Below are 17690 nucleotides of genomic sequence, written 5' to 3'. Positions count from 1 at the left end.
GGTAAAGGAAATACCAGATGAAGCCATTCCGGAGCACATGCAGGATTATTTAAAATCTACGGGCCGGAAGCGAGTTCCTGTTACACGTAAGTTGTTGGGTGTGATGAAAGCCGAAAAGATCCTGCGCTATGTACCTCTGTTAACATGGTACCTGGGTCATGGTTTGCAAGTGACAACGATCCACCAATTTTTAAAATACAAGCGAGGTAAGCCATTTTCTTGATTTCCCAAAGAAATTGCGGTTGCACGACGCGAAACTGATAAAAATCCAGACAAGCGTATAACTGGAAATACGGCCAAATGATGGGGAATTCATTCTATAGAAAAATGACCGAAGATGTAGCAAGGCATGCAAACACAGCGCTTACAAGGGACGAAAGAAAGGTTGATCAAGCGATGATATCTCCTTATTTCGAAGACTTGGAGCCGAGGGGTGATGCTGACAAAATCAGAGAAGGCAAACACAAGTGCAGCATTGATAGAGCCTACCAATGTGGCATCGCGGTGTACCAACTAGCCAAACTTCGCATGCTGGAATATTACTACGATTTTTTGGATAAGTACGTGGATCGTCAAAATTTTGAAGAAGAAGAAGAAGAAGAAAAAAAAAAGAAGGGTATGCATTAGCAGGTAAAAAATTTTTAGGAATAGGAGTATTATTCTTCTAGTCGCGCAAGTCGAGAAATGGCTATGAAAAAAAGCTGGATTGCGGCCTCAATCGTGCCTAAAAAACAAATAATAATGTCCAGCGCGTTTTTGTGTTTACCTTCGAGCTAGACACAAAATGTTGCATCAATTGTTTTAAAATAAATGGCAACCATCAGAGTTCTTATAGCGGGGCTGCGATAAATGCTCTAGCATTTTCCGGGTCCAACTTTTTATTCAGCAAACTCTCGGGCCACGGCGGAGAGAAACGAAAAAACACCAAAGTCAATTGAACAACTGCAGGCTTAGTTAGTTTTTTTATCGATAAGCTTCATATCTGACCGCTCATGTGCTCAGAGGAACAGCTGTTTCTTTTGCCGTCGAATATTTTTAGGTAAAGCGGTATACGATTGTGTTAACAACCAGAATCTATGCTTTCAAGAAGGGACTGTCTCTTTTTATCGAGATTCTTGCCGATATACAGTCATCGATAACGAACAGTGATTCCTCACCAGCTAGCAGCGACGAGAGTTTCTTAATCCATTTAAAAAGTTGATCCCTGGGATTAATCAGAAAAACATATCATCTCGCCAAAGCGAGGATCTCTCGAGGTAAGTGTTGTTCCATTGTATGGCTGGACATAGGATAATAATCCTGTGAAAATGCTTTTTGTATTCACCCTCGAGGATATCAAGAACGAGCTGTGTTTTTCCACAACTTCTTGGTCCTGTAAAGATTGATGGCGGTTCTAAAACAACATCTATCATTTATTTCAGCTAGCGCAGTCTGCGACTTTAATAATCAATGCTGTGGTATCTGCCATTTACGATGTTCAATTGCACATCGCTAAGCAAATAGACGTAGCATTTAATAATTCCGGTTCCATCCACTTTCTTAGTTATATGCAAAGTAATACCATCCCTCAATCTCTGCAAAAATCTCCCACAACCATGTAAACTATAATCAGGAGATGATCTTAAATCAACTAAAAGTACATATTTGTCAGTCGCGAATTTCCCTATCGTCACCGTGGAGTCATTTGTTTGTCAATTTGCTCATATTGGTCTTTCGGAAGCATGGAATGGGAATACAACTGATTGGGTGAATCCTCGACAGTGATTGCTATTTTTTCAATATTAGGGTTATACAATATTTCATTCATCCCCGAGTAATCTTTAACTTTCGATGGATCTACAAAGAGCAGTAAAACTCCCTTCAAACTTTTTACTGGGGTGTCGATTTGTAAATTATAACTGGTATCCTCCTTTTTCATGGTGATCACCTTGCTGCGAAGTACTCTTTCGAAAGGTAGGGCAAATTGGCGGTTTCGTGATACCATATGAGTTGCAAGATCGTCGTGATTCATTTTGTCGATTTCCAGTGTAATATTGGTTATCTTCTAGGCAGCATCTGCCGCTTTTGCTGCCGTAGACCCTGAAGCTGCTGTGCCTTTTTTTTGATAACATCCTCACATTTTGCAGAATGGAGAACGAATTGCAGCCGATCGTGTAATCCAGGTTGGTAAAATGGTAAATCCCTAGTCAATTCAAACATGTCAAGAGGAATGCAAAATGTGTTACCATAAAGTGCTACAACCGCTTTTTCTTCGTCGGTACACACATAATCACTAGCTTTCACTTGCAAGGCACGGATTGTACCATCCTGAGGATTGATACCTTCTTGAATCACGTTCGAATTTTGACAACCAAAGATCGCGATAGACGGCAAACACTTTGTAGTCGTTAATGCTTTGAATTTCATTACCATTGAGTACGATTTTCAGGGTTTGTACCAAATTCTTGCTGATATATGAAATGATAGTGCGTTTCGTATTGGTGCCAGTCAGCTCTTGATCAAATAATAACCGAAGACTTCCAGGGAAAATAACATCATTCTGTCCCGTGTTTGGAGTATCAACATACAAATCCTCGTTCTCATTGATTGTCGATGGGACATGACTCACCTTGACACGCTGCTTTTTCGCTTTCATGGCGAACGTTGTTTTAAGATCCGGATTAGGATCTAATATTTTTTCAAACTTCACAGCGTCAAATATGTTACTCATAGTTTATTATTAGTTGTTTTTCCTTAAATAAAATGGCTGATAATCCAGGATATGAAGGAGATTTTACAGAGGAGACTGATATTGATGATACTGATGATGGCTCTTTTAGCAGTCTGAGGATCTTTCCCGGATTCTTGGCACCAGGTCAACGCCAACACGGGAAGAACGACAGGGGAGTATTTTGAAAGAAAGTGTGATGAACGAGCATAAAATGTCAAAGGCCAACGCTCCTTATGACTATCTTAAGGAGACATTAGGAACGCCAGAATCTAGACATTATGACAGCTTTACGCTTACAGAAGAGGGCAAGCTTATCTTCAAGTATATAAATGAAAACATGTATATAAGTAAAGATATAACCGACCTGGTGTATAGAAACGACGGTGAGTTTCGTACAGCTGGTGTAATAAAGACGAACCTAGGGGCGGCCGGCGTAAGGAATTTAGGCTTCAACGATTATACTACTACACAAAAAAAGGGAGTGGTGGTTCGACCAATTTTGAATAAGATTGATAAGATCAGTAAAGCGGTTCGACAATGGTCGAATAATAATACCAATACTGTGGATGAGCTAGAGATGGACGATATAGGGTAGGTTGTTGATGAAACGGAGAGTCTCATGAAAGAGGCCGAGACGTCCTTTAATGAAGAAAGAAGTTTTTACGGAGCGTGAAAGTAGGAGACTCGATCACGAACTTCAAACTATCAGGTGGAATTTGAAATCATTAACAAATAAAATTACTTCTTATAATACTGAAATAGGGAGACTAGAGGCCAATGTGAAGGAACTAGAGGGGAAAGCATTGCCTGGGAGGTCTAAGGATCAGGTAAAGATTTGGAACAACGACATTGCAAAGGTTAATAAAGAGATTGAAAAGCTGCAGGATCAAAAAGCAGCAACATTAGAGGCTCGTGGTGAATTATCATCCACGATTCAAAGCCAACTTACAAATATTAAGGAAACATTAATGAAAATTGCGAGAGACGATACATCACTGGTTGAAAAACTTAAAATTTTATTTAAGGAGTAGGGGATCACTATAGTGAGTATCGTTTTCGCCGTAAGCTTGCTCATATCCACCATTGTGCTGGCAGTAACAGGAGGAGGTGGAACAGCCGGTGCTTCAGCGGCAGAAAGAGCTGGGGGTAGTAAAACTTTTGTACAAAAACAACTGGGAAGATTGGGAAAATATTTAAAGTACTAGGAAGGCAGGTGCGGCTCTTCCAGGAATCATAGGAACGGTAATATCATTCTTTTTTAGGGTGGCAGCAAAAGTTGTTGAATTTGCAGCCAAACATTTGTATAGAGCGATTGCTGGTGCTGGTGCTATTGTTGTGGCCTATGTCGGGAAGAAAGCCAAAATATCGTAAATATAACGTTGTATGTGAATGAAATCACACGCGAATGTTACTTTTTCAGCCATATGTAAGCGATGATGAGGCCTTTTCCAGTTGTGATTAGTACAACCTTGGTACCTGCTTGTTGCTCTGCCTCTATTACCCTGTGCCTCTCGTGCTTAGGAGGTGTTGCTGTCACAGTCTGGCGCGTGGCTCGACACATGTGTGGGACGCACCGGAGTCTTATCAAACTTCTTCGCGTTAATCTTAGGGTTAATACCGATGGAGAAATTCTTCTTGCTAATCAAATTTTTATTTGTAAAATTCATAATATTTCCAATGCAAGGTTCATATCACTTAGGATTATATAGACATTATGAGCAATACTAAAATCCACCTTGGATCTCGCATATTTTAAGACATTTTGGAATTGAGCAATTTCCTTTCCTGTATCGCTATTCTTAATTATCAGACGCTCAAATGTTGTCAGGTACAACTGCTGAGCATCGAACGCACAGCCTTGGTTTCCATTTATTCCAGATCTTGCATCCGCCTGGCTTTCGAGAATTTAATAGCCATAAAATGTAACACTTTGTGACAAGCGCTCAATACCAATAGTAAGGCCCAGGATTTGGAGCTCCCCTACTTTAATTTTATATCAAAGGCAATCGAAAATGGTGTTATCAGTGACTATGAATTTAGCTTAATCATGCGAGAAAAACAGCGATATATGGTGCTGAAAGAGCTAAATACGACAACAAGTGAAACGTATCGTTAATAATATCAATGAGCGAGAGCACGTCCAGTTAATTGCAAAAGGTCGACAGGAAGGTAAAGACCTTCTTAAAAAAATTTTAAAAAAATTCAATCTGTACAGTATGCCAACGGTACTTAGATTCCCCGCCCGCCTATTCGATATAGAGTATAAGTTTTATAGGAAATATATTCCTACAAAACTACATGCGTGTATAATCGATCTCACAACCGATCACATCACCAGTATCCGTAGATTCCCATCATATACTATCCGTGGCGATTTTTTAGCAAGATCTTGCAAATATTCTTCAAAATTTTTTTCATATGCAATTTCAACACAGGGTTTGCAATATGGACAATTTGTTTGGGTTAAAATATCCTTGTCCTTTTTTTACGAATTGACTCAAGTAGATCAGGCTTTTTCAGTGTAGAATAACGAGGAACATGAAGTTTTTTAGCTTCTTTTTGAAGTGCGTTATTTATATAGTTGTTATCAATACTTTTTATTTTTTGGTCAAACACTTACAAAAACCACCGTTATACAACGTATATTCATGATAACAATGCCAACATAACATTTTACCTTTCACCACAAGTTTCCGTCCACATTTGCATCTATCATATTCATCAAGTACACATTCACAATCATCGCAGTGTTCTTTCATCGTTTTATTTTATGTTTCGCTAGAAATATAAAATCCTGTATAGCGTCATTACTCATCTTTTAAATCACGAACCCTAACATTTTCTTCAGTCTCTTGCTCTAAATCATGGTCGCAGACTTCGGAGGGTTTATACCAGAACCTCAAAACTATGGTGTAAATTCCAACGCTGATAAAAAATAATTCCAATATTTCTTGAAATATTTTGAATGCTAACTTGAGTACCTCATTTATTATATCTATTTTTTTTCAATACATCATCCACAAATCAAACTTCTGCAACGGCTCTCGTGCACAGGAGATAATTTGGAACATGTGTGATCATAGAGGGATCCTCTGCAACAGCTTTCATGCACATGTACCGACTCTTAAATCGATCCGAAATATACTTAAGGAAAAGGGGTTTCTTTTCGGCTGCCTTGTTACACATTTACTCTGTTTTTAGATGTTTCGAAACAACCCCGAGCCACCTTGGATCCACCTCAACTGCTTTATTACACATTTCTTGCGTCTTGAATCGATCCGGAACATATGCAAGCAGCCTGGGATTCTTTTCGACCGCCTCGTTATACATTTCCTTTGTTTTGCAATAATCTGAAATATTTTAAAACCAATTCATGTTCCTTTTATTATCTATTTTTTTATCAATATCTGTTTTTTGAATTAGGGCTCCCATAATTTTAAAATCTGCGGGCGGTTTCGGAAGAAAACCGCTAATTTAATTCGAAAAGTTGCCCGAACTCGCCCTTATATATGTGGGCGCTTGCAGCTTATTGACACCCTCTTATTTTAGAATATTCTCAGGAATAATAGACGAAGAGAAATTACATCACAGTTTCTTGTCCACTGCCCACGTGTGTTTGAGAACAACCCGTATAAAAAAGTTCATTAGTTTTAAATTATTTGTGTAAAAATTACCATTTTATTTACGATAAACCATTTGTCAGTCATTTTATTCATCCAACAAAGAATCCTACCAAGGTGCTTTTTTATAAGTGCTGAATTTAATAATTGACATGATTCAGCACATTTTTTAAAAGGGTCTGATTGCAAAATATGATTTCCAAAGTTCAGCACTTGTAATATTTTTTTAATTGTGTACTCAACTTCTAAAACACAGGCAAGAGACATTATAATTTCCTCTGGGTGATTACATTAATGTTGGGTGAATAAAAACTGAATGATGAGAAGCATGTGTTTTTGAATGGGTCTAGGACAATAAACTTATTTAATTTCCCTTGGCCTTACATCAATCAAATCCTGAAAAAACAAACACTTTTTAAATGATTTTGTCAGAACTTTGCATATAAAATTAGTAAAGTTGCCAAATTGTTTAGTTTTTTCTTTTATACTTTTCCGAATTAGCTTTTATTATTTATGAGATGAAAAACAGCGCTTTCAATTCTGTTGACTTGGCCATCCCTTTAAGGCAGTGGAAACTTCACTATATAAAACGTTTTTTTTTTCTTTTAGATTGTGTACAATGGGAGTGAGTGATGTAATCTTCCAATGCGTGTGGTGAAAAGAAGGCGAAACCGTTATTGTTTTTCTGCCCAAAATTAAAGCTATTTACTAAATCTTGATAAAGTTAAAAGAGTGTTTTTTGTTTGTTTTAATTGTTTCCCGTGAGTTTTCGAAATTCGTTCCAGCAGATTCTGTGGCTTCTAGTGCCGGTATTTTTACGTGAAAAAAAATACTGTTTTGTTGTAAGGTCATCTACGAAATCGTTAACGTTAGGACTTCTGTCGATGTATTCCATATCTTTTGGAATACTGCTAAAAGTGTAATTTTGTATTGCGCTCTTTACTTTTATCATTCTGTGGGAAAAGGCGGTACAAAATTTAACACGCGTTATTCGTTTTTGTTAGTTTCGCGTAATCTAATTTTTTCGACATTTTGAAAAGAATATCCCACGCACATCAAATACTCGCGCAGTCTATTCGCAAAAAAAACTGTTTTTGCGCAACGAATTGTTCTGCAGAGCGTTCATCTTCCTACCACGTCCCCAGGGTTCTTCTACGCTATGATATTCAATTTTGATGTTAGCGCCAAAGAAACAAGAAGCGCTAGGGAAGGGCTAGGGAAGTATTGGATAGTTTAATTTTGCTTGCAAATTGCGAAATGATTTGCAACCTTTTTTTAATTTCTAGTTGTTATGCGATTGTTGATTTCTCTGACATGTGTCTGCAGAATCGCTGTCCCACATTTTCGTCTTCAGAACTTTTCGTGATAAACGCCGTCCGGACGAAGACACGATGCCGCCCTTTCCCTGTAGACAGTGACATTGCTCGAAACCACTGTCAAAACATTAAAATGCGGAATAAGGAAATAGCCAATATTACCAAAACAAGTTGTTTCGACAATTTTTGAGAAAATGTCGTTCTTAGAACGTGTCCCAGTGGTAGTTTCAGCATTATTAAAGAGAAATATTAAATTTTCCACTTCTGCAATAGCTTTACAAAGTGGTAAGAAGAGACCTAGAAAATTTGAGGCTCCTATAGAAGTCAGTGATAAACTGACAGATGAACACATTTTTACATCAGAGCATATAGAATTAAGAAGGACCTTAAGAAAAATAATTGAAAAAGAAATCAACCCTTATGTGGAAGAATGGGAAGAAAAAGGAATTTTTCCAGCTCATCACGTGTTTAAAATTTTGGGAAATGCTGGCTTCTTAGGGGTTAACAAACCAACTAAATATGGAGGACTTGGCCTTGATTTCACATATACTACTGCAGTGCATGAAGAAATGGGTAAGTAGTTTTAGTTAGCTAGTAAGACTTTAAAATATTAAGTTACGGTTTAAGTTTCCAACATGGGCAAATTATTTATGTATGCTGCCAATAGTATTCTGTTCAAAACCACAAAGAAAATCCAATCCAAAACCATAGCAAAATTTTGGTATAACATAAATGTTTTGATTTTGCATTAGATTGGGAACAATTATTAATATGTGCGTATATATAAAAGTAAATAAAAGCTCCCTGTGATCAAATAAATCCAAACCAGTAAAGAAACTTGCATTTCAGAAAAACTGCTAAACACTTGATAACAAAACCCATAGATAGATAGATATGCATAACTAGCCTTGCAATTATCAAGGGATGTACCCTATCTAATATTTCCATAAGTGACCTTTGCTTCGTAGGGAGTCCTAGAGTATTTAATGTGCATTTCGAGCTACTCTGAGCCACTCTGTCAGACAACTCCTGCAATATCTAACAGCCCATACATCTACCCAATTTCTTTTTAACCCAGAGCTATGGTAACATTCACTCAGCCACATTGGATTGCCGCCAATTGCTAATAACCTAACCCTAGTCTCTCGCACAAAGTGCAAGATTTTTAGCACTAAGCCGGGGTGCCATGCTGGCACCTATCTGGCTAAACCTAAAGCTTATCTTCTCATGAAAAACAAGCTGATTTCATTGGAAAAAAAATAGAAAAGTAGTCTAAAAATCTATTTTTTTGAAAAATCTTGATCATTTCTCAAGATTTTTGATTAAGGGGCTGTTCATATGGAGGTGGGCTGGCACGGTTGATCGGGTTGGCTCGGCTGAGCGGGATCTCGCTGCTATTAAGAAACACATGAAAAAATAAAAATGTGTTCATATGATAACCGAGCCAGCCCGCCTTGACGAGATCTTGCTTGTTTGTACCCAGATCTCGGTCAGGCAGGATCTCACTGTTGTTAAGAAACACATAGAGAAATAAAAATGTGTTCCTATGGCAGGCAAGCCAGCCCGCCTAGGTGAGATGAAATTAACAATAGATTTAAAAAAATTCTCATCAATTATTTAAAGTTCAAAATATATTCTTTTGTCTTCATTGTTTATGAATCTTTTGTGAAATTTAAACAACTTTTCCATCCCGGCTGGCCGAGATGTAAAAAACTTCATATGAACACGAGATGAAAATCACCCCGGCTAGCCGAGCCAGCCCACCTAACCGAGCTAGCTCGCCTCCATGTGAACAGCCCCTAAGAAGTTTTTATAACTATTGTGCATGAATATCATGTATTTGATTTAAAGGAAATGTTGAGCATATTTTATTAAATACTAATACTTAATTATCTATATATTAATACGCCTTGTGTGTGTGTGCGCACGGTGAGGCCACGTCACATAAATCACAGGTCACTTTCTTACGACGTGGCGTTACGCTAAAATTTACCAAGTTAAAGAAAACGCAAATCAGGGGGTTACTATATAAATATTTAATTCTCTTTTCTTATTTTTTTTTTAAATAAAACTCTTTTTCCTTACTCATTAAAACTAATTTTTATTTTAATTTCAAATGGTTTTATTTGTTTTTTTTGTTGTAAAAGCCCCGCTGGTCGTTTAAGATAGAATAATTAAATTTTACCCCCGGTTTACCATGTGCGCGCCATATCTCACGGAAACAAAGATTATTAACTGAAAAATGAAAACCGAAGCAAAGAAAGTTGTCTCTTTTTCAAAGTAATCCTGAAAAAAGTTATTTCAAACAAGGTTTACTCATCACGAGGTTAGATTAAAGCTTATTTGTTTCTTCTATCTTTTTTGTGTTCTGGGACCAAAGTTGCTTTCTTTTAAAAAAACTATCGAATTCGAATGATAATTCGAATCTAAGAAGTAAAGAACAAAACTGTTGTCATTGTAGAGCGACTGTTGATGTCGAGCGAGAATAAAAAAAGTTTATGTTGTTGCCAGAAATATTTGTTATAAAGAAGAAAAACGTACGATAATATAACGTCAAAAAGAGAACTGATTGGAAATGTATCAGACAATTGTAGCTAGCTATACATTTTCAATTTGTTTTCTTTGGGATGAAGTGAAGTTTAATAATCGAAGTAAAAAACTGATTGGTCTTTTATCCAGAGACGCTAGCTAACTGAGAAAGCCAAAGAAAGGCAGGTGTGTTGTTTAGTTTATCTGGTAAAGAGATAAGTTTAGGTGTGTAACGTTTTTTTTAACCGTTTTAACTTTCAGAGCTCAGCTTTTCCTTTAAATTTTTAGTTCCTTGTTGAGTCTTGAGCTTAAATGCGTTTTCTTTTGACACAATTTTTATAAGAATCTAAAATGTAAAGCGACGTTTTTAAGCAGTTTACACGCTTCCAGCTAAACTTTCCCTTTAATATGAAGTTAAATATGTTTTGTCTTTAGCCTGAACATATTTAACATTTTTTGTAAGAATATACTCTAAACAATGGGTAAGAATATCCTAAGAATATGTCTAAGCTTGGTTGTTTCTTTTAATATAAAAATTTGTATGACTGAACCTTTTTCTCTCCAAAACAATGGGCAAGTACACCAGGGAAAGCTAAGAACATGAAGGCCGAAACGAAAAAAAAAAACACTATTCTTATAAAATACAGCGTGTATATAATAGAGAAGAGTTTATATAAAATGTAGAAAGTATTTTTTCGTTGTTACTGTTTTTAACGCTACAAAGTGGTTGATGTCGTTATAATAAACCTTAATGTAAACAAAGTTAAATCAATGTTTACATCTGTTACGTTACTGTTTAAAATAATATTCGATTCTTCAATTCGAAAACACTGCATTGTTATCATGCACTGCACGTTTGCGCATTGGGAAGGTTGCTATATGCAATAGACTAAATAGCTAATTTGGTATGATGCATTAGAATCTGTACGTTGTGGAAACTTTGCAATAACCTTATTTGTGTGACTTATCGATTTTTTCTAATGTCTGGTATACCATTTTCCCTTTTATATTTCGGGTATGGCAAAGCAAGTATATAGTTTTAACAGATTTGTTAGCCACCTTCGATTTTGTTAAACTTTTTGCATTTTTATTTGTTGCTGGACATGCTTATATTTTTAAGCGTTCTGTTTCAGCCGGTACAAATATAACGCAGATTGTGAGCAACTTCAATCCCAGGGTTTTTTCTCTTTTATTGTTATTTTATTATTGCTGCACATATTTATTTTTTTGGACGTTTTGTTCTAGTGGTTATAAACTAGAATAATACAAATTGTGACTTTTAAAAATTCATATTACTGTGTTGTATGTTTTTGTTTGGTATCCCTTACATCGGTTTAATGAGAGATTCAGTGGATTCCCCCACGGGTATTCAGCTAGTCTTGATTATTAATATACCAACAATTGTTTCTACCTTATGATGTAAAAATTCCACACAATTAGATAAATTTTTTAAGACCTATACAATATAACTGAAATTTTTTTCACAGATATAGAGCCTTGACACACAAGATAGAGGATAAAGTATATTTGATTAAGTAAAGCAGCAAATATATTTTTTTGGCATGAAGTGGTAGGGGAAATATCCTATTGCTGTGGTTAAAGTTAGTTTGCAAGAAGTATTACACAGAACCAAATCAAGTCTTATAACTACCCAAAGCCCTCCTTTAAGACAGTTATAATCCCACTTTGATTGACTGACTTGTGCTTAAATTATTGGTGAAAAAATAATACAAAGTCAAACTAATAAACAATTACAATGTCTTTTATATCTCTTAAAAAATCTATAAATCAATGAAACATTTTTATAATATACATCAGAATAGTAATCATAATGTTTTTTATTGTGTCATGTATAAATCAGGATTCTTAGCGTCTTACAATTTTTAAGGGTTCCAGTTTTTACCACAAGTGTTGTGACATAAATTTGTATATAAATTTTTCCCAATTAATGTCTAATTGCAAATTTTCCAGCATTAATTTATGTGAATTTCACAATTTCTTACTTTTCTTACTACTTACTTAATAGAAAAGTGTAGCAACATTTTGCCAACGCTTCAAAAATTGACAAAAATATTGATTTTTATTTTGTGCGGTCTACCAGGGAATGCAGAAACCAAAACACTGTTTACAATTATTATTTGTCAAACAATATTAAACGTTTTAAACACACTAATTTGAACAAAAAGTCTGTGTTATTAAACCTTCCACAATTTTTAAGATTTATGTACTTTGAATACTCGATTTAATAAACCCTCTCAAAGTCCCCTGCGAAATGTGAATATCTAAATGAGTGCCTAGGATAAATATATCTCTTTTAAAGCAACTTTTTCTCTGGGTTACAGGATTTATCAAATGTGGTGGTATTCCAATGGCTATTGGAGTGCAATCAGATATGTGTACACCAGCCTTAACAAACTTTGGAAGTGATGAATTGAAGCAGGAATTCCTTGCACCTAGTATTGCTGGAGATTTAGTTGGATGTTTAGGGGTAAGTGAGACTTCAGCAGGTTCGGATGTGTCCAACATATCGACGAAAGCTGTCAAAAAAGGAGGTGTGTATTTTAAAAAATTCTATTTGAAGCTGTAAAGTTATTTTGATACAGCTGATTCCCGATGCCCGTATACTTTCAGTAGGATGACACAAATAATGGTACTATTTTTTTTTTGCCAAAAATATAAAAAGTCAATAAATAATTTTTTACCCCAGAGTAAGTACTTTTTTGAATATATATTATTTTTTATAGATCAACTCAATAAAACAGCCATGCACATAATTGTTTTATCAATTCAATTTCTTTTCTACTAAAATGCACCTAATATCTAAAGATTGCAAATATATTTAATAATATTTTTACATCATTTACAACAAATAATTTCCTGAAATTTTTAAGCCATTTTTCAAGTTATTTTTGACCTGCGAAATTAAGCATCCACAAAAGTAGTAGCATTAGGGTTTATGTTGAATTGATTTATTTACCGGAACCTTCGCAACGACATTAAGAGTTATCTGTTTGACTTCTAGGGTGTAACATTTTAGCTGCTGTTTTAGATAACTATGTAATTAATGGTGGCAAAATGTGGACGACAAATGGTGAGCAGGCAGATTGGATGTGTTTGTTGGCAAATACAAGTGAAGGCCCAAATCCACACATGAACAAGAGTCTGATAATCGTTCCGATGAAGACAGAAGGCATAACGGTAATGCCAAGATTAAAAAAGTTGGGCATGTCTTGCTCAGATACAGTGCAGACCTTTTTTGAAGATGTAATTGTACCGCAAAAGAATCGTATTGGTGAGGAGGGGATGGGATTTATTTATCAAATGAAACAGTTTCAAGATGAACGTTTGGTTGGTTCAATACTTGGTGTGTATATGTCTATTTTATGTGTGTGTGTATGCCTGTGTGTATGCTGGGGGTAAAACTAGCTGCGTATATTCTGTTTAACAGATTGTGCCTTAAAATATCCCCCTCCCGCCCTCTTCCACTGCCCCGATAAGTAACTCTTTCTTACACATTTCAGCTATGACAATGGTTGAAAATCTAGTTCAGCAGACAGCAAATTATTGCTCGACTCGCGAGTTATTTGGAAAAGCTCTACTCGATAATCAAGTGGTCCACTTTCGTCTGGCCGAGATTTTGACGGAGATTGAATTATTAAGATCCTTGATTTATAGAGCTGCAGGTTTGTAACAATAATTATTTATCGCGTGAATAGTGCATTGATAAACTGTTGCGTGTTGTTAGACTTGTAAGTGGTGGGTTACAAGGTTTTAGTCTTGTAACTTAACCGTAAGAACTTTTCGAAATTAATACTGAAGCAATATAAAACGATTCACTCCTAAAGCGTTTTCAGACTAATAGCGTTCACTTCACTATAGCTTTTCTAGTATTCTGTAGTCTAATGTAGAAAATTCAGTGAAATGGTATAAAAATGTTAGGAAAGTCATTTCTCTTGTCCCCAGAAGGAATCGTTGCAATACCTTACGTGTAGTAGGTAGGCATATAATTAAAATTATTTTTCCAGGCAAATATGCTCAAGGAAAAGATGTGACTTTGCTAGCCAGTATGGCGAAATTAAAGGCTGGCAGATTATCTCGTGAAGCAATTGATTCTATGTTGCAATTTTGGGGCGGTATGGGTTACACGGATTGTGATGTCAGTCGTGCTTTTAGAGATGGGCGATTGTTGTCTATTGGTGGAGGTGCTGATGAAGTTATGCTTAGTATTATATGCAAGTTTATGGATACTTTGCCGACAAAATTATGAAACACTTTTTTACAATTTCGGTGATACTTAAAGAAAGTCAACTATTCTCTTAAATCGAAATGAACTTTGAAGACATCTTGCCAATATGCGATTTTAGAAAACTACAAAATAACCTCATTCAAAAAGAAAAAAAAGATCTTTTTCAAGTAAAGTTTTTTATAATATATATAATTTTTTTTTGAATTTTAATTCAGAGAAAATGCTTTGTCAGCATAATCTTGTTTAACTCTGCTGTGATACATTGTATCAGATAATACAAAAAGCGGTTTTAAAGAGTTTTAATAAGCATATTGTGTACATAAAGCCAGTTTATATATTTTAACCACGCAGTACCAATAACTAGATCTTTAGAATCACCTGGGAAGATACATAAAGAGATAGAGACAGCCGAGAGCATGCGCGCGCGAGGTCGAGGATGAAGTATGCACCCTAGGCCTTTTTCTAAAAAAAATGTTGACTATCGCTTTCTTAAAAAGCTAATAGAAATTCTTTATTTTGTTTCCACCCAAAATAAATTCAGATTGTGAGGAGTCCCGTAGTTATGGCTTCCTTCAAAGTGGGTTCATTTTGTGTTTGATTCGAGGTCCTACAGGGTAAGGTTACTTGCCTAAAACTGTCGGTTACTGTTCTTCTTAATGTTCGGAGCTCGAGAACTTTTACGCAAAACAAAATGCTTGGTTTGGTTGCCGAGACTTTTTAGCTAGAAAATGTTGTATAGTTTAATTAGCTAGTTTAATTTTTTTACACTTAATTGGAAAAATCAGAAAAAAAGAGACAAAAAAGGCGTCACCAAAATTTCTGCCGTTTAAGATTTTGACCTCAGCCAAAACCACAAAATGATACATTAATCCCCAAAAGTTTTAATTCATAGAGTTTCGGCGGGAAAAAAAACAAAAGAAAAAACAATGAAAAAACGCAGAGAAAAAATAAAATACAAAACATAGGGAACAAACTAACATTGGTGATGACTATGGTTTTTATGGTTTTGTTAAAATAAAAAAACACTGAAAATAGATCAAATATTTGTAAATGTATTCCATTTACCCTTTGAAATAAACATAAACTTAGCATAATGCTCTTTTTTATTTTTTTTATTTCCATCAGTTAAAGTTTGTACTGCGTGTGTATTTATAGATAGTGTTTATAATTATTTGTAGCCTAGTTAACCAAGCTTTCCTCAAAGATATCAAATTCAGTTTCTTTCAAACGAACGCTTAAACGCAAACAACTGTTAAAGTAAATCCCTAAAATTCAAGTCCACCTCATACAATCAAACAATGAGCACAATGTCAGCGTGGTCACATCTTATCCTCTTAAATAATACAAGAATTAATAGAATTGAAAATTCATAAGCGCGGTCACTATTCTGAGCGTTAAGAAATCGTTTGAGACCCAGCGTAATTTTTCCCACCATTTTCTGGTGATGAGAAAAATTATGCTGGTTCTCCTGGCTAATTACATGGTCATTTTTTGCGACGTGTTTGGGTAGAATCGTGATAGTTTAGTTTCACGAAAAAACTTTTCTATTTCTAAAAATCGCGAAAATTTATACTTGCAAGATATTTGTTATTTCAAATAGCGAGAGATTATTCTTTAAAAAATATAGACCCGGAGACATCTCGCACGAGCTAGCAATAAAACTTGCGAGATTCGTGTGCGCTGTGCTGGAAAATGCAATCAAATAGAAAAAATCCTTTAATGAGACAAATATCTAAAGCGAAGTCTATGTAAGTGTATATCCTGTTGTTTGTATAATATCTAAAAAACTTGACCTGATAGCTAAAGAGTGTAGCATGCACAACAATTGTTGAAAGACATTTCTATAAAGATTCCTAAGACGTTTCAAACATATTTGGTAGATAAAATAGAGGAGAGACAGAATATACAGGACTCAAGTTCTTTTACTGCATTTTTAACGAAACAAATTTTTTACGACAAACTGTGCTGTATTTTAATTTAAAAATTTCCAGATACTGGTCATTACTCCAATAAAAATAAAATACAATTCATATTTTTTTTATTCAAAAATAAACTTGCATTAAATGGATGTAAAAAGAAATTTGAATACAGTAGACGAGGAAAAAGCTTTTTAGCTAACTTAAATCTTCAAATTTATATGATTTATTCTTTCTGCACATACCCTGGTCTGTACACCACTTTGCCATGGGTGGAGGAGATTATTTCATGAGTTAATTTTCTTGGTTTCTCGTCGCGTCGAATGCCGTTTTGCGAAACACAACCCCCGACTTTAGACAAGATTGGTTAAAAACGTCTAATTAACATCTAATTATGCGTGACGTAATTAACTTTCATGATATTATCATTTGTGATAATGCAATAATCAATAATATTGGATGCTAAAAAAAATCTGATTAAGCAGCAAAATTTGATCGTGCGAACCAGGTTGTCTTCTGTGCAAATAATTTCGACGTGCATGACAGCTTTTGGAGACGTTGTTATAAATATAATGTAATCCGAACAAGCCTATTTCCGTTTTTAAATTTGAGAGTGCAAAATCGATGCGTGGTTTATCATTTAGAAGGCTTTGAGATAAAAAAAAAAGGTTTTGGTCGGTTTTCAGAAGGTGCATCATAAGACAGGCCCTATATCTAGAGTTTTTATCATACAAAAAGTTTAAAATACAAAAACGTACAGATTTTTAAAGTAACAACTTCGTATTATACCAGAGTTATTCAGCTGCGTTGTTATCAGTAGACATTAAAAGATCTGTAGGGATCTGTAGGGATTTTATTACAAGCTTGGCAACGTGAATTAGATAATGGAGGCTTTGTGGGGACAAAACTAATGGATTTGTCTAAGGCTTACGACTGCTTACCCCATGCCTTAATCATAACTAAACTTGAAGCTTATGGTCTAAGTAAAAGTAGCCTTCAACTTGATTATTTATCCTCTCGCAAACAGAGAGCAAAAATTCGGTGCTTCTTTGAGTGATTGGTTTCTTAAGGCAAATCCTGAAAAATTTCAATTTATGATTTTAAGCAAAAAAGTGAGGCAGCCGATAACATTACAGATAGATCAAATTTCCATCAAAGAGACTAATAGTGTGGTGTTGTTAGGAATTACTATTGGCAACAAATTACTATTTAATGACAATATTCAAAATATATGCTCTACGGCTAACTGTAACCTCCATGCTCTCCGTAGATTAAGAAAATATTCATCAAAAGTCAATTCAGTTATGCTCCGATAATCTGGATGTTTTGTAGAAAAACACCTTACAAAAAAAT

The 17690-nt window shown here is 35.3% G+C and overlaps 1 protein-coding gene across 1 annotated transcript; it reads left to right on the top strand.

The window, feature by feature from the left end:
• The first annotated feature begins 7803 nt into the window (after positions 1-7803).
• LOC130622138 (probable acyl-CoA dehydrogenase 6) lies at positions 7804-15202 on the top strand. Its single transcript, XM_057437551.1, has 5 exons — positions 7804-8219; positions 12518-12727; positions 13225-13539; positions 13697-13858; positions 14201-15202. The coding sequence occupies exons 1-5, from the start codon at positions 7841-7843 to the stop codon at positions 14440-14442; spliced, it is 1308 nt and encodes a 435-aa protein (XP_057293534.1). The 5' UTR covers positions 7804-7840; the 3' UTR covers positions 14443-15202.
• The last annotated feature ends 2488 nt before the right edge of the window (positions 15203-17690 follow it).

This window comes from Hydractinia symbiolongicarpus, chromosome 12, assembly GCF_029227915.1.
Source record: "Hydractinia symbiolongicarpus strain clone_291-10 chromosome 12, HSymV2.1, whole genome shotgun sequence".
Lineage (NCBI taxonomy): Eukaryota > Metazoa > Cnidaria > Hydrozoa > Anthoathecata > Hydractiniidae > Hydractinia > Hydractinia symbiolongicarpus.
The sequence above is the reverse complement of the archived record's forward strand: the minus strand, read 5'-3'. Positions and strand labels throughout refer to the sequence as shown.

Excerpts from the sequence above, each read along its gene's own strand:
- LOC130622138 (XM_057437551.1), top strand. The coding sequence starts at position 7,841 with ATGTCGTTCTTAGAACGTGTCCCAGTGGTAGTTTCAGCATTATTAAAG. Across the intron at positions 13,540-13,696 it reads TTTGGTTGGTTCAATACTTG|CTATGACAATGGTTGAAAAT; the intron begins GTGTGTATATGT and ends TACACATTTCAG. Across the intron at positions 13,859-14,200 it reads CTTGATTTATAGAGCTGCAG|GCAAATATGCTCAAGGAAAA; the intron begins GTTTGTAACAAT and ends TTATTTTTCCAG.